This window comes from Eubalaena glacialis, chromosome 14 (genome assembly GCF_028564815.1).
Source record: "Eubalaena glacialis isolate mEubGla1 chromosome 14, mEubGla1.1.hap2.+ XY, whole genome shotgun sequence".
Classification (NCBI taxonomy): domain Eukaryota; kingdom Metazoa; phylum Chordata; class Mammalia; order Artiodactyla; family Balaenidae; genus Eubalaena; species Eubalaena glacialis.
The window spans coordinates 32517951-32542125 of NC_083729.1; the positions used below are offsets into that span (position 1 = coordinate 32517951).

A 24175-nucleotide genomic window follows, 5' to 3' on the forward strand; every position below is an offset into this window, starting at 1 on the left:
TTTAAATCCTTATCTAGAAACATCAATGTAAAACTGAAGGACACCAGAGTCAACGAAAAAAAAATCTTAAAAGACAATTAGAAAGAAAACACTGATTAGCTAGCTACAAGGAACAACAATTAAATTGACAACAGACTTCTTAGCATTAACAGAGTAGCTTCAAAGTTCTGAGAGAAAATAACTGTCAACTTAGTTACACTACACTAAATTATGATTTAAAGACAAAAGAGACATTTTTGAAAAAAAGAGACTGAGTTTACCTTTACACAGTCGAAAGGAGGGAGGGAGGGAGGAAGAACCCTACCAAATAATGCTCACCAGGAAGAAGAAAACTGAAGCCAGAATGACGGAGCAAGATGCCAAGAAACAATGGAGAGCAAAGAAATTGAAAACACATATGGGTGACCGTAAAATAGCACTGTATGTATAAAACAATGATAATAAACACTCATCTGGGAGACAAGAAAGCAATATAGAACCAAAATAACAGACAACACCACAAAATAGGAAGGTGGTAACTGAACTGAATCATTCCCAAGTCCATGTACTGACCGGAAAGGGAACAGAGAGAGATGTATTAGTTTATTATGCATATTGAAATTTGACACCAAAAGTATAAAAATAAAATGTATAACTTTTAACCCAACAGAGGGGAAAGGGGGGAAATAAAACTTACTGATACCATCCAAATAGTGACACAAGAAGATCAGAAAGACAAGAGTGGCCCTAATGAATTTGGAAAATATTATACTGTAAATCAAATGAGTTGCACGTTCTCCAAGCATTTGTTTGTCTGTATCTTGGATATCTGAAACATTATCTATCACATCTCAAAAATGTCGACCCTTGCTTTAGTCAGAATGTCTATTATCTCTTTGCCCACTTCTGTCCCACAGCTGTATTTTTATCCATATCTACTCTTTTGGAATGGCTTCCCTCACAAATGAAAGGTTCTCTATAAATGAAAGGTTCTCTACAACTGAAAACCCAATTATTTCTTTGATTCCCAGATCAGATTCACTCTTCCAGAAAATCTTTATCAAATTAACACCAACTCACCTTTCCGTTAAATTGAATTTCTGTAGTATTTAAAACATGTGATTGCTCTTTTAATTGTTAAAATACTGCCTTATAAATGTTCTTTAGATGTTCCACTTAGGCATATTTTGTTTCCTCAAATCAAATCATAAGCTCCTCAAGATAAGAAAGAAATTCTTTAGGATCTCCTAAACAATCAAGCACAATGTTGTTTATTTTTCACTTAAAGACGAAGAAAACTTTATTTTCCTTTAATAAGCACAAAAAATATTAAATTTGCAAAATATGCACCAATAAACAGATACATCTCATACATAAAAACAAATCAGGTTCTAAGGACTTTGTTTTACTCTTTAGATAATATAGTTGAAGTGGATAGCTTTTCAAATAGTCATTTCCCCTGTTTTCATTTTGCCAACTTTAAAAAGAGTCCATGTGCTCAGGGCTAAAAATGTTCAAGGTTAAATCAAAGGAAGTCAGACACCACTAGTACAATGAAGATTTTAATAAAAACTGAAAATGTGCCTCACATTACAATTACCGTACCACTTTGAAGAAGTATTACATAATAGTTATCTTTTACTACAATATTAGTAGAACAGGCGAAGGATTAAATTTATAAATTAAAAAGGAAAAAAGGCACAACATTAATAAGTTAAAGGAGAGCTAAATAAATGGAGAGAGATACTGTATTCACAGATCAAAGGACCCAATACTGTTAAGATCTCAATTTTCCACAAATTGAGCTACAGATCCCACATAATCCCAATAAAATCCCAGTAGGTTATATACATGATAAAATGTCACAAAATTATGCACACAGGCATGAAAAAAATGAGCGCATGCAAAAAATGATGAAATCTGACAAAGGTCTAGTTAATTGCACTGTGTCAATCAACCTCCAGGTTTTGATAATGCACTATAGTTAGGCAAAAATATCACCACTGGGGGAAGCTGGGTGTTGGGTCCATGTGACCTCTTTGTACTTTTTTTGCAACTTCCTATGAGTTTTTAATTACTTTAAAATAAAAAGTAAAATCTTGGAAGGCTTTTTCATGTAACTGAAATGCTGATTCTAAAATGTGTATGGTAAAAATAAAGGACCTAGAAGAGATAAAACAATTTTGAAAAAGCAGAATAAAGTTGTAGGACTCACTACCTGATTTCAAGGCTTTCTTTCTATGAAGCTACAGTAAGCAAGACTGAGGTATTGCTGAAAATATAGCCAAACAGCTCAACAGGACAAGACAGAGTGCAGTATACCTACACATGTACTGTCAACTGATTTTTGTCAAAGGTGCCAAGGTAATCCATTTGTGATTCATTTATATCACGTTCTAGAACAGCTTTTATAGTGATAGAAATCAGAACAGTGATTGCAATGGCTGGGGGGAAGAGGGTGGACAGCATGACTGGGAAGGGACATAAAAGAACTTTCTGAGGTTAACGAAATGTTCTACCTTAATAAAGGCATGGGTTGCACAGCTGTATGTATGTCAAACTGAAAGATTTAAGATCTGTGCATCCACTCTAAGTAAGCCATAATTTAATTTTAAAAATATGCAACAACATACAAGTTTTCTAAAATATCTGTCTACAAAGAAACATCAAAATACTAAGAGTATCCACCTCTTGGGAGTAAGATTACTCATCATTTTGTTTTCTTATAGTTTTCTTATTGTCTATTTTTTCTTTTAAAAATGTACATGTTATAATCAGAATACAAAACACTTTTCAAATTTATGCCAGAATAAAAATAGCTAGCTCATATTTTACTGTTCCGTTCACTAATCCCCTATACCAATTACCCTCCCAATCTCTAGCATTTTTCTTCAATAGGAGGACATGTTTTGCACGTCCTCCTGGTAATCCCTCAGTAAGAGCTGGGAGAAAGGTTCTGGCTCTTATCAGCCTCTATTAGTCTAAAGACACTGCTAAAGAACTGTTATTCTCCACAGAAAAATGAAGGGAAGTAATTATTACTACTGTTTCTTTAAAGTAACCACAGTAAGAAAATAATGAAAAAAAAAAAAACCTCACAGATACCTATTTTCTAACAAAAAATCCAAACTCTGTCAGAGCTCCCCCTTCTCAACTTTACTGTCTTTGTAACTGATGCCATTCTCCCACTATTAATTGATTTAAACAAGTATTTATAAAGCACCAACTACGTGCTCTTCAATCAGGCTTAAAATTGTTAAGTCCTCTCTGAATCATCTCTCTCCATCCCTGTATTTCTCCACAAAGCCCTGTCGAATTTCTCTCCAAGATGCTTCTCACCTATCTGTTCTTCCTTTCTGTTCTTCACTACTGTTTGCCTTGTCTGACCCATCACCACTCACCTTACCCTCAGCTTACGCCACATAATCTTCTAGCACAGTTCTGTGGAGGAGAACTGTGGAGGTCCCTGGGATTCCTTTCTGAGGGTCTGAAAAGTCAAAACTACTTTCATAATAATACTGAAATGTTATTGGCCCCCTTTCACTGTGTTGACATTTGTACCAATAATACAAAAGCAATGGTGGTAAAACTGCTGGTGCCTTAGCACAAATCAAGGCAGCAGACCCACAATGTATAGCAGTCAAGTGTATTCTGCACTGCCATGCACTCGCTGGGGGGGAAAAAAAAAGCCAGTTTCACTTAAGAATGCCCTTATTGAAGCATAAACATTATTAATTTTATTAAATCTTGACCCTTACTTATCATTTTAATATTCTATTTGATGAAATGCATAAACACTTCTGCATACCAAGTACACTGGTTTATCTCAAAGAACAGCACCGGTGATTGAGTTGCAAACCGAAGAAGCCACTTTTTCCACAGAACACTGTTTTTACTTGAGAGAACAGCTGACAAACCATGATTATTCATGTTTAGGTATCTGACATTTTCTAGAAAATAAACTAAATGAACCTGTCAGTTCAATGAAAAACAACAGTATTTGCTGCATGTGATGCATTTAGCACTTTCAAAGAGAAATTTGCATCTTGGAAAACTTTTATCTACCATCAATACTTTAAGACTTTTCTGATGAGATGAGTGATGATTTATGATATTGTGTAATGAAACATGGCAACTTTAGGAAGATCTGGATAATATCATGAATCTATATTTTCCAAATGACCAATGCATGATGTTAAAAAAATCATACGTGGGTAAAAATGATCCATTTTAAGTCAGAGACCAATAATAAGTGTTTTACCATAACGGTAGGTCTTGGATTCTACATTGCAACTAACTTTTAATTGTCAAGTTGTGTAGAATGTATAAGAGGAAAATACCCACAATTACCTGAAAAGGCTATTAAAATATTCTCCTTTTCCAAATAAATACATGTGAGAGACCAGATTTTCTTCACATGTCAACCAAAACAAAATATCCCAATAGGATGAATGAAGAAACACATCTGAGAAACAGCTGTCTTCTATTTAACCAAATATTAAAGAGATTTGCAAAATGTACAACAATTCCACTCCCTTCACTCAATTTTTGTTTGGAAAATAGTTATTTTTCATGAAAATGTCATTTATGTTAACATGTAATAGGTTTATTATTCTTTTTAATAAATTAATATTTTAAAAAATTTCTCAGGTATAATTGCTAATATAGTCAATAGCAATAGATATAATTAACATTAACAACTTTGGTGTTCTCAATAATTTTTAAGAGTACAAAAGGATTCTGAAACAGACTCTATTTAACAGATATTTCTGTCCTTCCTCTCTGATCCACTCTCATTACGATTGCCAGAATAATCCTGGGCACTTTCAACATTATTACTTCTTGTACAAAAGCCTTAGTGTTCCCAACATCCTGTCACTTCCTATCTACACAATTTTACCTGGCTTTCAAGAACTTCATAAATTGGCCCTGCCTTATCTAGCAAATTTTACTTCTCCATGCTCCCCAACACAAGTCTTCCATGTTACGGGCTTCCCTGGTGGCGCAGTGGTTGAGAATCTGCCTGCCAGTGCAGGGGACACAGATTCGAGTCCTGGTCTGGGAAGATCCCACATGCCGCGGAGCAACTAGGCCCGTAAGCCACAATTACTGAGCCTGCGCGTCTGGAGCCTGTGTTCCGCAACAAGAGAGGCCACGACAGTGAGAGGCCCGCGCACCGCGATGAAGAGTGGCCCCCACTTGCCGCAACTGGAGAAAGCCCTCGCACAGAAACGAAGACCCAACACAGCCATAAATATATAAATAAATTAAAAAATTTTTTTAAAAAGCTATAAAAAACAAACAAACAAGTCTTCCATGTTACTTAATCCTCCCTTTCAGTCTCCAACCCTTTACTCCTGTGGTTAAACACTCACCTGGAAAGCACCCCCAGCCCCTATTCCCTCCTCTGCTTTCCTCCTCTCTCCCTGCCTCCTCCAATCTAAACTTTCTCATTGTAAGGGCCCAGAGAGCAAAAAGGACAATGCCTTGAACGTCAGGCTTAAACTACCAATGGAGTATAATTTTTAAAAATTTTGAATCACTATATTGTATACCTGTAACTTACATAATATTGTACAGAAACTACACCTCAATTTAAAAAAAAAGGTGTGTACTTAAGTTTATAGGCAATGCAGAGAAGATTCTTTGAGCAGAAGGTGGATGATTTACGCAGAAAGAATTTTCTTACCATCTCAAGTTTCTAAGAAGAGTTTAAACAAACTAAAGAAATGTCTTCTTTGGACATACCTAAATTTACGGTCAAATCTAAGATTTTTCCAATACACTTTAAGGACTAAGGGAGGTGATACACTGTCACATTAGGAATCCAAACCTAAAATCTCAGGTCAAGGCAGCTGGAACTCTGAAACATGGCATCTTCCAGAACCAAAAAAACTGTAAAAACAAAAGTAGAAAACAAACATGATTTCATCTCTCAAATCTAAGGCCTTTTGGTATTGGTTAACAAAGTCCTCTTCCTGATTAGAAGTCCAATTTAATCATATTTTCAAAAAACAAAAACCAGTATGTAATAGCTATATATATTCACTAGTCACTAAATGTCTTTACTTTAAAATGACAGTGTATTCTCATATGCATATGAGTTATGAACATTGCTTATTATGCAGAAGATACATTAAACCTACTGATTTAGTTTAGGCCTAATAATAAACCACAATGTTTAATTCATTCTATACCCACTATGGCCAGAGATCTAGGTCAAGCCCAATGTCATCTCCACTTGAAAACCTGCTATGATTTCTCCCAACCAGAAATAATGATCTCCTTCCTCTAAACTTAGGTAGCAGCACATGGTTTGTTCCTCTCATGCCAGTTCATTCATTCATTCCACAAATATTTACTGAGAGTCTAAATACGTGTTAGGCACTTTTCTATGTTCTGGGGATACAGCCATGAACAAAACAAAACCCCCAGCTTCCTGGACTTACACTCTAGTGGGGAAAGAAAGGCAATAAACAAATAAATATAAGGTGATACATGCCACAGTGAAAATTAGGGAGAGTAAGAGGCAAAGCTGAATTTTTTATAAAGCTAATAAAACTTACAGTTCAGGCCTCCTCACTTGCCCGGGCCTCTATGAGTACTGAGAGTTACTGGGACACACAGAATGTTGTTGGTGGGGAAGAGAAGCCCGGTGGCTATCAGGAAGCACTACTGAATGATAGCATTTTTGATTAAATGCCTAAAGAGACCTCAGAAGAAAGGGACCTGACTCTAAGGTTACAGCATTTTGTTGGGACATCTTTTCTAACTCTAAATAATTATTCACTTTCACACCAATCTTTTTATTCTAATTTATTTGTTTTCTCAACGAGGGTACCCAAATTACTGTATAAAGTTCAGGGCCTACAAAATCTGGATCCGTCCCTGGTAAAGACAGAGGTGGGGAGGAGCTGTTTCTATAGGATGATAAGGAACGGGCACATTAAAAGGTGACATCTGAGCTGAGACCTGAGGGAGATGAAGAAACAAACCATACAGATACTGGGGGTGGGGGGGGGGCGGTTCAAGCACAGACAGCAAGTGTAAAACCAGAGGCACCAGCCATGAGCAGAGCAGGTTAGGAAGACAGGAGCAGGAGAAATACATAATAATAAACAGCATTATTGACAATTAACAATTACTGAGTATTATGTGACAGGCACTGTCCCAAGTACTTTTCTTTTTTTTATCTTTATTTATTTATTATTTATTTATTTATTTTGGCTGTGCCAGGTCTTAGTTGCGGCACGCGGGCTTCTTAGTTGCAGCATGCAGACTCTTAGTTGCAGCACACGTGCAGGATGTAGTTCTCCGACCAGGGATCGAACCCAGGCCCCCTGCATTGGGAGTGCGGAGACTTACCCACTGGACCACCAGGGAAGTCCCCCAAGTACTTTTCTAAGCATCTCCGTTTTACAACTGAGGAAACTGAGGCACAGAGAGAAGGATTACGTAATTGGCTAGTGGGTGGTGAAACTAGGCAGTCTGCCTCCAGAACCTGCTCTTAAATCACTGTGCTGAACACACACTACCAAACGTAAAATAGAGAGCTACTGGGATGCAGCCGCATAGCACAGGGAGATCAGCTCGGTGCTTTGTGACCACCTTAGAGCAGTGGGATAGGCAGGGTGGGAGGGAGACGCAAGAGAGAGGAGACATGGGGATATATGTATATGTATACCTGATTCACTTTGTTATAAAGCAAACTAACACACCATTGTAAAGCAATTATACTGCAATAAAGATGTTAAAAAAAAAATCACTATGCTGTGCTACAGAGAGGTCGGTTGTCTAGATTATGGAGTGTCAAGACAATCTCTCAGCCAGTAAGAGATTTAATGTGCTAGAAAAGAGGAAATCAACACGGTTTTGATCTCAAACTATGATAGCTAAAAGTAGGTTCACAATTTATGTCCCTGTAAATAAAGTACCAAGTCTTGTCATTTTTCCTACTCCACACACAGTCCCTAGGACCTTTCCTTTCATATTACAGCTATTCAGTGTAGGATGAATGTTAAACGGACTCTCATGAGAGAATAACTATTCATTCTCAATACAAAATAATTAGATGTTTCACAAGTAAATATACATACAAATCAAATCTTGGAGGTAAGTACCTCCTTTAGGGAATCAGATCCATATCAAAGTCAGGTAAGCTGTTTGTATCTATAGAAATTATCCCACAATCTGTTCCACTGTCATTTTCCACCTCAAATAACTACTGATACGAGGAAACTCTACCTTAATTTACCTTAAATACTCAAACAATCATTCTGAAGTTTAGGACCACTTCTTCTGGTCCCTCTAGACTTTGTCCTCCATGAAAGTAAAAATGGGCATAATCCAGATACACATGTTTTATTTTCCTTCAGCTGTTCTTTTCTAAATGCTTAAGGTCTTCATGTCCCTCATAACAGGCAAGGTTTCAGAACTGAGTTTTCCAGAAAAGTTCTAATAAATCCTGACTATAATGAAAGAATTAGTGTTTGATGATATTAATCGGAATACCATAAAAGATGCAGAGTTACAAACAAGTCAACACATAATTCACTAAATACTTGAACATACAAATTAATTTCCTGATTTCACTGTCCAACCTTAAATTTTTCTCCTGTCAGCTTTCAGAGTCTCTCTTTACATAGATCACCATGTGAATGTTACCTTGGAGCTTAGCCACATTACAGCCTCTGCTTCAGAGGGAACGGCTTCCAAACACACACAGATAAAATCAATATCAACATTTCCAAAGCATGTTCTACAAGACACCAGTTCTAAGGACAAGCAATCGGTATTACAGAGAAGAATCCCATCGTCAAGTAACTTTGGAGTTTGCTGGGTTAAGCAAAGTTTACCAGGTTTCTTTACCATAGGACTTCTCGGTCTCTGATACACTCATAGTACTGCTTTCCCTGGAGCACCCTGGTCACAGTTTTTTTTTTGTTTGTTTGTTTGTTTGCCTGCATCCCACAGCATGCAGGATCTTCTTAGTTCCCTGACCAGGGATCGAACCCGCGCCCCCTGCGGTGGAAGTGCAGAGTCCTAACCACTGGACTGCCAGGGAAGTCCCCTGGTCACAGTTTGGAAAATGCTTATGAAGTCCAGTCTGGAAGTAAAAGATGATTCCAAGGCTTCAAGCCTTAGCAAACTGACACTACTGGGGCTTTTGACATTGTCTCCATTTGTCAGTTGGAGATAATGGGCTAGAACTCAGAAGGCACAAGCTGGGGGCATCTGGGAGTCGTTCACAGGGACAAGGCTAACGCCACAAGACCAGATGAGATACTCCCTGAGAAACACATGAAGACCAGTACTTCAAAACAACCCTGCCTTACCCTATCTCTAGCTTTAGTATCGTCTCTCTAGCAATAAATATAGAAAAACATCCGGAAATGAAGACTCTAAGGGTAGGAATAATACAAATTAAACTGGAAAACTGCCTGAGAAAAAATAGCATAATGCATGTGAAAATCATACTAATGTTGATAAATGTTGATAATGTGATATGGTATACAAAGACCTAACTTCTCCAAGTAATCGCTTTCAAGTGACAAACCTATAGATCATTCATTCTCTTCTTTTTTGGGATCATGGAACTCTTTGAGAATGTAATGAATACCAAAAGCCATCTCTCCAGAAAAACACACACACATACAACATTAAGCCTATAAATTTCCAAGGGTTTCATGGGCCCCCTGAAGCTCAACCACAGAGCCCTTTCTGTCAACTCCCAAGTCCCTAGGTAACTCCTGCTACAGATACTTCATCTGACAGATAAAGCCCAGAGTTACAGGACATTTAAAAGTATGTAAGACTTCTTTTTAAACTATATTTTCATGTACTTTAAGACAGTGCAGAGGAAATGTATATTTGCATTTTTTTGGCCTCAAAAAAATTAAAACGTATTTGTTGAGTGAAACAAGTCAACACCATAAACAGAAGGGCATATGATGGTAATAATACCTTCACAACAAAACAGTTCTGAGAGGCTAAGTGATTTTATAAGGCCAAAGAGCTAATAAATTCTAGATCTTCCACATCCTAGCTCAATACTTTTTAACTAAACCATGCCAGCTTCACCTTAAATATAATAAGCATATTATTACACTGCATAGGATATAGTTTTCAAAATAAAAATCCCTTAAAACACCAACCTTCTAAGAATGACTATAAATAATTAGGCCTCTAACTTATTTACTTAATCAGATCATTCCATTTTTAGCACCTAAATACTGACAAATTAAGGAGCAAATTATATATACTGGCTTTTGAAAAAAAATTCTTTAAGGCACTCCTCTCTAATCAACACCATTTGTATAAATAACGAAAATTGAAAACAGCAAAATACAAAAAAATCTGTTATCTTTATAGCATGAACATGACTATGTACAGACAAAAATACAAATAGTTTAAGCTTTGGGTCATTCAGCAAACGGGATATGACGCCAAAAACCACACAGAGTTTCTCTGCTTTGGGCCCCTGATATTAGATGAGTCTGGCAGGCAGGGATCAAGCATCTATTATCTGATGTCCACTTGGCAGACTCTACAAAAACAGTGAGGCCTGGCTGCACAGCAGAAGTTAGGTATTCTAACTACTACTTAAAGATCCACGCTAACTCGGAGTGTGGCTGCAACTAACATGCTAAACTAAGTGTGTGCCTCCGTTTCTCCACTGGAAATTCGATAATACATTATCTGCCCATATGCTGGTTAAGGACACAGTAGCTAGAGCAAACTGGTTCACATTTTGGCTTTGCCACCTACGAATTTTGGCAAGTTACTGTAACTTCCCTGTGCCTTAGTTTCTTCTGATGCAAAATGGAGTTAATAACAGCATCTCTTTCATTGGGCTGTTGTAAGGATTGAGGTAATACATGGAGAAGTCTTCGAGCAGTGCCTGGCAAGTAATAAGCACTCTATAAATGTTAGTTTCCATTATCATTATTTTAAACAGATGACAAGATTAATCAACTTATACCTGCACTGCACTTAGATGTCCTTAGGAAATTACAGGCCTTAATTTTTTTACGTTTTAATCATGTGGCTTAACTACCAGCTGTTTTTTCTAAATATAGTAAATACATGGCCAATTATTCTTGTAAAGAACTGAAAAAGAACTTACTGTCTACACTGCCACCTGAGTCTGACACATTAGCAAAGTTTCAGTTAACTTTTCATCTCAATATAACCAGACTCCCTTTTTTAAAAATTTATTTATTTATTTATTTATTTATTTTTTGGCTGTGTTGGGTCTTCGTTGCTGTGCGCAGGCTTTCTCTAGTTGTGGTGAGCGGGGGCTACTCTTCGTTGCAGTGCGCAGGCTTCTCATTGCGGTGGCTTCTCTTGTTGAGGAGCACGGGCTCTAGGCACGCGGGCTCAGTAGCTGTGGCACGTGGGCTCAGTAGTTGTGGCTCGCGGGTTCTAGAGCGCAGGCTTAGTAGTTGTGGCTCACGGGCTTAGCTGCTCCCCGGCATGTGGGATCTTCCCAGACCAGGGCTCGAACCTGTGTCCCCTGCACTGGCAGGAGGATTCTTAACCATTGTGTCGTCAGGGAAGCCCTAACCAGACTCCCTTAACCAACTCTAAGCTACCTGGATTCACTCACTTCACCTTTCACAATCACTACAAATTCCAAATTCCAAGCACAATACCGTAATGGTTATGCTTACAATGGCCTCCTAACTGCTCTTTACCTCTGCCCCCCATCTCCACTCCCCACACTGCAGTAGGTAAAGCTTGAAAGCTCGTAAAAATCCAAGTCTAATTTCACTCTCCTACTTAAAACCCTGCAATAGCTCTTTATTGTCCTAAAGAGAAGTCCCACCTCCTTACAAGACCAAAGAGGCCCGCATGATCTAGGGTCATCCTCCCTCTCTGGCTACTGAGGCCACATAGGCCTTCTTTCAAATCCTCACCCTGTTCCTTGGGGCCTCCAAGCCTGCACAGATCATGCTTCCTCTATCTGGCATAATTCCCTCTCCCCATTGCCTCTGACTCCCCAGAGGAGATGAAGTCCTCCTGTTATACGCTCTCCTAACCCTAATCCTAATCCTCTCTTCTCTGCAGCACGAAAGAAAACTCAATAAAATAATTATTTAAATGGTTGTTTAATGTTGTTCTTGTCCAAAAAATATAAACAAGTAAGACTTGGGAACATGTCTCTCTTTTAGCGCTATAACCCAAGTGCTTAGACAGATGCACAGTACCTTATACACAGTAGGTGTGTCACATAGGTGACAACATAGACACCTGTGTTGTCTATGGAGAAAAGTGGTGATATAACTGATGACGGAAAGCAAACCATCCACAAAACAAGACTAATGCAGAATACTGGTTGCACTGTACTAAATATTTAAGTTACCATATGCATTACAAGTGAAGTAAAAGTAAAAACCTACTGCTTAAAGGTGGGCAAAATAAAGTTAAGGCTCAACTTTCCAAAGTAAAGTTTCTTTGTGCATCCTCAGGTGTTATGTGAAACAGGCGGAGCTCCACTTCTGTTACCAGTAAGAAGATACACAACCAAATCAAGACTGCTGCCACATTTGGCACAAGCCTGCTCTTCTTGGCAGTCTCTGTGAGGCCAAGAGTTGAGCTGGCCAGAGAAGCATGATTTATCTGCCACATTTAGAAGTGGTCCCTCTACAACAGGAATGCTGTGCTACTAATGGGCTTTGAATTCTAACGTTGCCAAACCAGTACCTTTCCTAAGTATTCAATTCACTTATAAAAAAAAAAAAAGCTGAATCCTATGTGTCACTGACAAAAACAAGTTTAATAAGGCATCACAGTCCAATTCGAGTTGGAAAAAAAGTTGCTCTTTCGAAAGAAAAAAAGAAGGAAAGGGAGGGGAGGGAGGGAAAGAAAGAAAAGAAAGAAAAAAAGAAAGAAAGAAAGAGAAAGAAAGGGAGGGAGGAAGGGAGGAAAGAAGAAAGAAGTCATGCTAACCAGATCTCTTTTACAAAAGAAAGTCATTACTTGGAAAATTAAAAGAAACTGGTATGCGGATGCTAAGAGGCTAAAGGTTGAGGGGCTGTCGATGGACGCTGCCCAGTGAAATGACTATCGCCGGGCCTGGTGGGCAGCAGTTGCCAACCCACCGCGGACAATCCCAGGTCCGTGGAGAGCATGCAGGTTTGACATAAGCCAAACCCCTGCCGTGCGGCTCGTCGCACTGACCCTGCCAATGCAACAAACGCGCAGACCCTCTCCGCGCGGTGAGGAGCAGAGTTGCCGCCGCCGTTCAGCGCTTCCCGGGAAATGCGCGTCCGGGGGAGGCTCAGGTAAGGACCCGGGGGTCTCGGGGTTAAACGTTTGGCCCTTTGTTCTCTGCACGGTCGCGGAGCCCTGGGCACCCGCCGCTCCTCCTCGCCCACCGCTCCCGGGCGCCGGCGTCTCCCGCCGACAGGCAGCGCGGACTCGGGCGCCCCGACTCGCCGGCGCCCCCCGCCCTCCCCGCGGCGGGTCAGCGCCCCACGGCCTCAGCGGCGCGCGGCCCCTCGCCCTCACCTTGTAGACGTCGCCGTAGGTGCCGCTGCCGATGCGCTGAATCAGCTCGAAGTCCTCCTGAGGGTTCCGGCGGGACAGATCGAAGCAGGGGTTCATGGCGGGCCCCGGGTGCCCCCCGCCTCCCTCCCGGGCAGGGGAGGGGGGGCGCTCAGGGGGCCACACGGAGAGTGGGAGCCGCGGCGGGCCCCCTGCTCCCCCGGCGGTCACAATCGCCCGGCTCCACGCTGCGGCCGCCGCCGCGGACGACGACAACCGGCCTAACCGTCCCCGCCCCCCGCAGCCCGCCGCGGCGCCGAACCCGGGTCACACCCACACGGAGCCGAGGACGCTCGCAGCCCCTCGCTCGGGGTGAAACTCCAACATGGCTTCCGCCTTCGCCGCTCCTCCCCCTCCCCTTACTCCGGCTCCTCCACCCTCCTCCCCTTTCCCGGCTCCCGCCCGACTGCGCAGCCGCGAGCCCGGAGGGAGCGCTCCCCGGCCCTGCGCGCGGCCCCCCCCGTGCGCGCTCCGGTTCTGCGCGCTTGCCTGGCGAGGCCCGGCCCCCGGGCCCTACTCGGCCAAAACGGCCGCGGCTTCCCCGCGCGGGGGACCCGCGCGCGACCGCCGCTGTGCCGTGCCAGAAAAGGCTCGCCTGCCCCCGGGACCGCGGAGGGGGGGCAGGCAGAAAGGAGCTCCTATTCGCTTCTCATTTCCCCAGCGACAAAGTCTGACGTCGCCGCATGAGGTCCCCATCCTAAGCAGGTAGTATAGTTTTAATTTGCAAGACGGCCCGTGTCCCGAACTTTTTTTTAGAAGCAACTATACATAGGACACAGCCGAGTCCCACAGACTTTCTGGGATTGCGGGGAAGGGGTTGTTGTCCTGAGGAAATCCCCTGAAAAAAGTGAGCCTGTGCTTGCTGCGACCCCTGACACTTGGGCCCTTGGAGTTGACCTGCCAGGGTGCAAAAAAGGACAGGTCGGGAGGGCGGCCAGGGAGGCGTGTGGAGTGGGTAGGCCGTGGGAAGCTCTGGAGGAAAAACACGCCAAACGGCCGCCAGCCCTTCCGCGTGGAGGGCGTGGGAGGCAGCTAGAGGCCAAAACTAAAGCAGTGCTTGACCTTCACCAGAGGCGTCTGGATTATCAAAGAAGGGGGAGGGGACCAGCAAGCTGTCTAGCAAGCTTGCAAAGGAGAGGTGTGGTGGGGGTGAAGGGTGGAGCGTGGACGAGATCCATTCCCATACCTGAAATGTCAACCTGTGATGGTCCGCAAGCTCTACAGCTTAACTACCCAAAGCCCCACCTTGCTTCAGACCCAGATTGCAAGCCTTGCATCCCATGTATGTGGACACCAGCTTCAACTCTTATTATCTGTCCAAGAAAGCCTGTGGGCATGGAGGGCTAATTTTCTGTTCTCAACAAACTGCCCACTAGGCATTTCCAAAAGCTTTAATCAAGTAGGTAGGTGATGGCCACTTCGGCAATACCGCTTTGGAGTTTTGCTTCAGAAGCTGTTTCCTAATACCCTTAGGCACCACACCTTCTGACCGTTAATATTCCCTAAGGCCTCATGGCTCCCCGAAAAACTAGGTCTTATCAAACTTGTTAAATATAAAATAAGTGTAATCAAATAATAGTCAAGCGAACTATTTACAGTTAACTGCCTCGTACATTTTTATCTTTTCCATCTCTGCCTACAGTAAGATTGCATGTTTACTAAATTCTCAAAGAAGTTGTTTGCCCTATCTGTTGACTAAAAGATGTTGGAAAATGACCATCTCTTCACCTATACAAGTAGACTTTCAATTATCTAGTTTTTAATTATTTTAAAGCATCAGTACTAGGAGCATATTACTTACACTGCTGCCCTATGAATGCTTATCATTGGGTTTCTTCTAGATGGATCGACCTTAAGACTCTGGTATCTTGAGAATTAAACTCCTGACTATAAATATTATTCCATGGCTAAGGACCCTGTTTTTTGCCTGTTTAAGGCACTTGCCCAGAGGCAAGCCTTCCTTCAGCCTGTCCACTTTTGGAGAATTGTTTGGCCTCCTTAAGCCAAACATGAGGATAATTAGCCCAGGGTTCAGATAAGCAGACCTAATAAACTATCTCAAATAGGAACCAGTTCTGCTCTCTTTTTCTGCCTTTTTAATGCTGGAAAGCCAAATTCTCAGGATTGAATGCTGCACAAGAACGTTCTAATGGTTTCACTGTTTTGTTTGCGAGGATTATCATCTGTGCAGATAACTTTGCATTTGCCTCACTAATAGACTTCTTTCAAAGGGAAAAGACATTTCAGTAGGGCTGAAACAGTCTTTAAAGTTTTGTTTGTTCCATTTTGGCAAGGCCAAGCTAGTCCTTTTGAAAAGACATGGATTTGCATGTAAGGGCCTGATTTGCCGTATGGGTTACAACATAAATAAAAGGGCTTTTGCAATCAACAAAGAATAAAATATTTTGCTGTTTGTAATACATACATACAGCCAAATCTGATCTTTTTTTCTATTCTAACACTCCTCAGCTTCACTAGAAGTAACACTAATGATCACACTTTCTTTGAATCAGAGAAATAACTTCCCTCTTCTATGATTAGAAGCATCCTTAGAAGTCCTAAACTGCTTCTACAGCATCTCTCCTGGATTTACTGCTGCTTGAATACCTTCAGTAAAAGGGAACTCACTGCTTCAGTATAAGATAGTGCTAGTGAATAATCATAACAATAATAAAAAAATAATATCTAAAATTACCAAGTGCTTACAGGGTGCCAGGAACTGAGCCAAGTACTTTCCACGTATTATCTCATTTAATTCTCACAACAACTTGATGACATAGATATTATTATCTCCATTTTTTGAGGCACAGACAGATTAAGCTGCTCAAGGTAATAAAGAAAGCTGAAATTTGAATAGAGGTAGTAAGACACAAAGGCCAAGCTCTTAGCCACTAGCCTGTAGTTAAAGTATACTTTAAAAAATTTCTCTTATGCTAAGCCAAAATCTGCCTCCCTGTTACTCAATTGGAGTCAGTGATTATTAGATTCTAGTGGTGTGGAGTACAAAGAAGAAAAGCCAGGGTGCCTGACCTCAAGGAATGTGCAGTCTCACAAAACAGTGTGAGAAGAACAAAGGAGGGACCTAAATGTAGACAGGAAGATGTAGGAATGATGCTAAAGTAAATTTTGAAAAATATGTCAGTTTGCCAGACAAACTGGGGGGAGGTGGTACACTCCAGGCTGGCCACTTAGCCCCAGGCCCTTAAAGCATCCAGCCATGTAAGCATCACACAGTAGGGAGCACATAAGGCTAAGATGGACAGTAGCAGTTGCCACCATATCCAGACCACCTTTCTGTTAGCCCATCCCTTGTGCATCTGTGGCTTAGAAATTCCTTGGTCTCCACCGCAGCTTTCAGTTTCATCCTCAAGACCTCTTGTCTAATAACCCATTGGATCCACTTCTTCGGTTTATTGACCGTATAGCCACCATTCACATTTTCAGTATACCACCAGCTCTGGGAAAGGAATACTGAGCCAAACTTCACTCAGAAAAGACTCATTACAACCAGGCCATCTGCCAGGGGAGGAGAATCAGACTCAGACATGTCTGTGAAACAATATGGCAGAAAGTTCCAGGAGGTTATATAACCTAGCCTAACACAGCTCTGAGCCTGGCTACCTGGGTTCAGATCTTGTCTCTGTCTCCTTACTGAACAACCTTGGGAAGTTATTTCAAACTGGGGCTATTACGAAGAGTCAAAAAGAAAATATGTGTAAAAGTCAGCGGTACCTGGCACCACAGTAATCCCACAAAGTATTAATTACTGTTATTTTGAGTACATTTTAGAATGTTTTAAAGGCTGACAGTCATGAGGATGGGGATGGAGATATGATTTAGGAAGCAAATGCAATAACACAAGAGACCTTGAATTAAGGCCAGGGAGGCCTAGGATGGAGAAAAGGGAAGGAAACCAGGAAATAATTGGACGGTGAGGAAGCAGATAGTGACATGGATGACAAGCAGGTTTCTGGCTTAGACAATTGGGAAGATCCCAAAAAGGTGATAGCATTTGCCATAATAAGAGGAACTGGGGTTATTTGGGGGAGGGTTATAACACTGGATCAAAATAGATGATTCTGTTTTATATCTGTTAAATTAGAGGTGCTCAAATAGAAATGTGAAATAAGTGATAAATTTTACATTTATCACTAATAAAAATTAGGGTTGAAACTTAGAAAAAATTTCGGGGCTAATTTTTAAATTTGGAGATCCATAGTTCAGAAATGTTTGTTGAGCATCTGTTAGGTGCCAAACATATATTAGGTTCTGGCAATGCAATAGGCCCCTGAACTCAAGTTGGGGCTACAGACAAGTTCTCAGATAATTTCTTGACAGTGAGATAAGTACTGAGGTGCAGAGAAGCAAAGCAAGAAGAAGATACTAGATGCCACTCGGGCTAATAATTTGGTTCTTTTTCAACCTATATATATTTTTAATTTCTTTAATTTCTTAATTTCTTTAATTAAAATAGTAAATGGATATTTTTGAAAGCATGTACTCAACATTTATTTACAGGTGAGGTGGAACCCTGCATGGGGAGTGGGTGGAGATGGAAGTCCTCAGGTGTCAGCTCTCAGCTTCCTATCTGTTATTCTGAGCAATTCAGCTCTGCTTCCAGACTTGCGTACGTCCTAGCACAGGTTTCTCAGTGGAGGTTTCATTAGCATTTTGGGTAATCCTTGCTTGCATGGGACTGTCCCCAAGCATTATAACATCCCTGCCCCGCCATCAGTACTGCTCCCAGCCATACTGACATCAACAACATTTCCAAATGCCTAGGGTTGGGCTGGGGGGGTGAAGGTAGTGACTAGATTGAAAATGTTTGCCTGTCATGTCCCTTTGGAAAACTATCACCCACACCAAACTATTTATCATAGAATTCCTTTCTATTTCATATAGTATATTCCCTGAGAGAAGTCCTGATATATAAACATTGTCCCTTTTATTACATTTCCAATATTTAGCACCCAAGTGATATTTCACTGCCCTCTGTAGATGCACAGCCAAGATTCCACCTGCCCTTTATTATGTAGTTTCCGGGGTCACATAAGAGGGCAACGAATCTAGTCTTTGCAGGTTATGGAAGTCTTCGCAGAGGAAGGAAACTCTAAGCTGAGACTTAAAAGACAAGTTAGAGAATTAGCCAGGCAAGAAAGTATATTCCATACTGAGGGTAGAAAGTTTACATTCAAAGAAGTGAAAGTAGTTCTGTTTGGGGTGAATAACAGATGAGGCTAGAGTGGTAAACAGGGACCAGTCCATTAAGGGGCATGTAAATTGTGTTAAATAATTTGGATTTTTGAGAACACAAGGGGGCTATTGATGGGTTATCAGCACAGGAGTGGCATGATCTTACTTGTGCCTTAGAAACGTTCTGCTAGCTGCAGGTGGAGAGTGAATTGAAGGCAGATGGCAAGACTGGAGACAAGATGGGAGAATATGTAATGCAGTGTCGTCTAATGAGCAGTCTTTGCTCTGAGCTCCTCATTGGCCTCACTGAGCCTTTCTCAGAGCTGCTCTGCGGTCTGAGACGCGTCCCTCTTACTCCTCCATTCCTCTTCATCCTTCCAGATATTTCCACGAATAAGTCTCTTGCACTTCTAATTCAATTTTACCATTTGCAGAATTAGTACAGTTAGTATCAATGAAGCAAAGAAGGAGGGAATTTTAAGAAGAGAATGATCAAGTGTGTTAAATGCCAAAGAGAGACTGAGGAGGGAGATATAAAAGTATCATTAGATTTGTCATCATGGAGGTCAGTGCTGACCTAACTATTGATGTTCATAGTTCCTCTCCTGCCAGCGTGTGTCCTCTTAGTTATATTCTGCCAGATCCCCTTCAGCCTTTCTCATACATCATGATCTTCATACATTTCATCTGGACCCCCCTCATATGGACACATGTAATGTATTAGTATCTTTCTAAACTCTGCCACTAAGCATTGAGCTCAGTATTCCACATGCAGTCTGGTCAGCATTGACTACAGGAAGACTATAACTACCTATTATCTCAACACTATATCGTAGCCCAAACTTTGATTCAGCTTTTTATAGTTGCAGCAAACTCAGGGCCACTGTGCTGCCCAACACCAGGGGATCAGATTATAATCTATAATTATATAATCCTCAACTACAACTGGCCCCTGGGTCTCCATCAAGTAACATCTCCAAAAAACATATTTGCTTCCCTCTGAATCAGATCATCAGAGGTGTTCTTGAACCCCCATTGCCATAAAGTGCCAGGGACAAGAACCTGATCTCATAGATCCTACTGTAAAATTCCTGCTAACAGTTTATCAGATCAAATAGCATCTTCTCATCATCAAGCAGATAAAACACACCAACAAAACAGGGCATAGAGTACACCTACCCCGTGTTGCTATCAGGTGAGATCTTGCAAAGACAAACAAGTTAGACAAGAACCTTGTCTTGATAGACAAGAACCTCCTATCTTCTTGAGAAGCCAGGATTTCAAGGGGGTGCTCTTGGGCCTGCACTGTAGGGGATTGGTATCTTTTTAGACCCAACAAATCCTTGATGGGTGTAGGCTCTGTGAAACATAGACAAAATACTAAAGGATTGTAAAGAAGGGCAGGCTGAATACAGTCTGGGTGAGAGATCAAGAGATGCTGAGATAACCTACTGATAAAAATCCTAGTTATATTCACCTTTTATCCCCTGATAGGTCAGAGCACAGTGTTTCCCTGGTTCCCTTTCATGTAACATCTAGCCTAAAACTCCCCTTAGGTGCCCTCAGTTAAAGGGTATTGCCCTGTCCTCTAGTTCCCAAATACAGAGTGAGGCCACTGTTGGGCGAGATCGGATTGAGTTGACCCAGAACAAATGCAGTTACATACACTGTGTTTCCAGGGTAGATTACTGCCCAGAGTGCTATGCTACTGGCCTGTTCTTTAGAAGCTTTATTCTAGTTGCTATTACTCCCTTAGGAGGAGTCCAACCCCTGCTCTCGACAAAACCTCTAGGAAAGTAATCTGCTCATAGATCTAAAAAGTTCATCTCTTTGGAGAAAAAAATCCGTGAATTCGGTTTAAACCTGGACTGGAGTTTTTCTTGATCAAAACAGACAAAACAAAAACAAAAATAACAACAGAAATAAAAGCCCAGTTAAGTAATTGAAATAACATGTGCCAGGATTTTTTCATTGTTCCTTACCCTCTGCTCATAGCTCAAGGCAGATGTGAAGGTGACTCATTTCTTAAACTGACCCAGATCTCTGCCCCAAGAAATAGGTCATCCTGGGTCTGAGCTCATGGCAAAGCCCAACTGGATCAGGGCCTCTTCTCAGCATTAGAGCCAAAGCTTCAGTCTGGAATCTGATCATCTGGGTTACTTAAGATACTTTTTAAAAAAATTATGTTTAAATTAGGACTCATCTGGTAGTATAAACTTTCCCAGCTGAGTACCCGATGCCATCAGAAATAGTTTAAACGTGTTGATGGAATAATTGTTCTCATTGTAAAAGGAATAAAAGGAAGGAAACTCATGAAAATTTCCCCACTGCTTTGTATTTCATTTACAAATGGCTAAGCTCTTATATGAAATTTGTGAATAGTCCTTTTCAAGCATAAGTGTGGAGCTGTACAGGCATTCTCTCTCTGTCTCAACATCAATACCATTAAGTGGGCATCAATATCTGAAAATGTTTGTATGAACTTTCAATACCTGAAAGTATAACTCTCTTACACTGCTCATGCCAATATTTAGGGCTTACCTCTGACCTAAAGAGAGCCCTCTTTGGTCCTTCCAAATAAATCCAAAACACCATGTCTGCAAATCTGAGTGCAGTCTGTTTTTGCTACGGAGTACAAGCCTCTTAATTAGTCTCTCTGGCCCCATTCTCTTCTTCTGATATACCACACCTGGCCAAGAAACATGCTTCTTAAAATGCCAATGATGGAAATATGGAAGTCTCGGGGGGAAGCTAAATTTGGAATGAATGTGAGCTCACTTTTAGGCATATTATGTTTGAGAAGATGAAAGGGCATTAAGGAGAAACCATTGCAAAGATAGTGACAGATTTAGAAAGTGCAAGAGGAAATTAGATCATCACGTGTAAATTTAAGTCATACAAATAAAGACGGTAGAATAATGAGATCTCTTAAGTGAGAGTCTGAGAGTGTAGAGCAATGGTGAGCAATCTTTTTTTTTTTTTTTTTTTAGTGAAGGCCACTTAAAAGGAATAGAAAATGTTTCTGGGCCTTGTTTTTTAAACATTTAAAGTGAAAATAATGTAACTTCCATAACAAGAATTTATGCTGTGGAATAATTTATTAAGATATGAATATGTATCCATTCTTCCCCAGGCAGTGCTTTCCAGCCTGTCTTTGCTTGATATATTTGTGACGTGGAATTTAAGGAAAGGATAGTGGAGACGTGATGGTGGGGAAGGAGGAAGACAAGGGGAATAATTTAGCCAGAAAGGAGCTAAATCAACCTCTCAGGTGTTGGAAGAAAGAGAGAAGGGAGAAAATAGCCAAGAACCCAATAAACTGGGTCCTAGAGAAAGAGTTTGTGTTTTAGGACTAGAGAGAATAGAATGGAACTCAAGCGTGGCTCTGTAACCATGAATGGGTTCCTCATAGGTGCTCTTTGAGAGCTGCAAGTAAGGATTGGAATACCTTTTTAAGATTACAGTGTATCTTTATATGTGATCCTGAGCAGAGTCTGAGGTAGGTGGGATCCCAGGATTAATTAAGGTTAAAAGAAGAATGCCGAAGAGAAATTTGCCAATACTTTCGAACTGCTAAAATATTATCTGGTTATATGTAAGAAGTCACGAAGCAGAAGCAGCTTTCAAATCTTTTATAACTTAATTTGCATTACTTTTTAGCATTTATAAATATTTTCATATTTATGTCTCATTTTATCTTTGGAAAGACTCCTTCATTTATTATCGTCCTTAGTTTACAGATGGGGAAATTGAAGCTTAGAGGAGTGAAAATCAGAAACAGATCAGGGTTTATAAGTAGTTTCAGTCAGTTGAACATCTACTGAGCTTTGATTACTGAGTTTCAGGTTATATTAGATATTGGGGTTGCAAAAATGAATAAAATGTGCTCCCAATCCTCAGCCACTCAACCAGTCCTTTCTTTGCTCTTCTCCAGTTCTCTCCCAGAGGTTTGATATCCCGTCTTAGCTGGGGCTGGGCAGGTTCATGGTGTGATCCAAAGCTGAGCATCACCTACACAGAGTGCTAGTTTATAGCAAGAACTGACTCCAGGGTACTCTCCAGTTCCATGCCGATGATGTAGTCATCAGAGTTGCAAAGGTAAGGAAGAAATGGGAAATCTCGTATACTGTGGGGAGGAGAATAAACTGGTACAACCACATTGGAAGGCAATTTTTCATTATCAAAGCTAAAGATGCCCTTACAATCTTACAATCTAACAATTCCATTTCTACATGTATACACGAGACTCTCCCTCAAATGCATAAAGAGACATGTAAATGAATGTTCATTGAAACATGGTCTATAACAGGAAAATAATTGGAAACAACCTAAATGTTCATCAACCTGAGAATGGATAAGTAAATTGGTGTATGATCACACAGTGGAATACAATATTATAGTTAAAATAAATGAACTAGAACTAGAATTAGAATATGCATAAATCTCCACTAATAGAATATTGAGTGAATAAAACCAAGTGACAGAAGATACATAAAGTATGCTACTGTTTACATAACTTTAAACACATTAAACAATACTGCATATTTCCATTTGTAATAACATTTTAAAATATTCGTGGTTATGATAAATTACCAAATTCAGGATAGTTGTTACCTCTGCTGAGAAAGCAGGATAATGATAGAGTATGTAGAAGCCTTTAGCCAAATCTGTATTTAGAAACAAAAACAAAGACGTGGATCTAAAGCATATATGGCAAAAAGTAAATATGTGACAAAGCTGGGCGGGAAAGACAAAAGAAGTTGTTATATTATTTTCTATACTCTGTATGCTTGGAATATTCCATTTAAAAGTATCTGTGGGCCTTGAACCCTGGAATTCTGGGATTTTCTTGTGTTTTTTACTTTGTGCAGAATTTTCTTTTTTTTTCTTTTGCCCATGCTAAAATTCCATCCATTCTTTGATACCTAGCTCAAGTCTCACTACCTTACTGAGAATTTCTGTGACCATCTTGTCAGTTCAAACTATTGCTCTCCCTTTTCAAAACCATGATAGATCTATAAAGCTCTCTTGTACACTATGTATTTATGACCAGATTCTTTCATATTGTTGTTTAAATATATATTGTCTTGCATTAATATTTGACTTTATACGTAAACCTTGTTTCTCCAATTGTATTGTAAGAGCCTTAAGAGCAGGGACAATGTCTTAAATGTCTTTAATTCTTCGCCAGTGCCCAGTAGAGCCTAACCAGATACTTATTAAAGAAAAGTGATATATAAACCATAACCCTTCCTACAAAACCTTTACATAGAAAGTTGAAAATACTAGTTTGTGCTACACTTGCCTTTATTTTCCAAGAGAGAGAATACTAATGAGCTGTGAAATGACCAAAACTCAGGCAGCAGAAGGGAAAAGAAGAAATAATGGGTTTGTATATTACACATTCTGGATAATCAGCTCTTGAATGATTAAATGTGGATAATCTCTTATGGGG

General features: G+C 40.5%; 1 protein-coding gene and 1 long non-coding RNA gene across 5 annotated transcripts in view; one reads left to right on the forward strand and one right to left on the reverse strand.

Moving 5' to 3' along the window:
* MAP4K3 (mitogen-activated protein kinase kinase kinase kinase 3) overlaps positions 1-13825 on the reverse strand; it is a 196508-nt gene extending 182683 nt beyond the window's left edge. For both annotated transcript variants that reach the window (XM_061211158.1, XM_061211157.1), the window contains exon 1: positions 13492-13825. In XM_061211158.1, the coding sequence (XP_061067141.1) occupies positions 13492-13587 (96 nt within the window). In that variant the 5' untranslated portion in view covers positions 13588-13825. The remainder of the gene's footprint in view (positions 1-13491) is intronic.
* Positions 13826-14026: 201 nt separating this feature from the next.
* Positions 14027-24175, forward strand: part of LOC133105206 (uncharacterized) — a 194949-nt gene continuing 184800 nt past the window's right edge. For all 3 annotated transcript variants that reach the window (XR_009703814.1, XR_009703815.1, XR_009703816.1), the window contains exons 1-2: positions 14027-14232; positions 22655-22818. This is a non-coding gene — a long non-coding RNA (uncharacterized LOC133105206). The remainder of the gene's footprint in view (positions 14233-22654; positions 22819-24175) is intronic.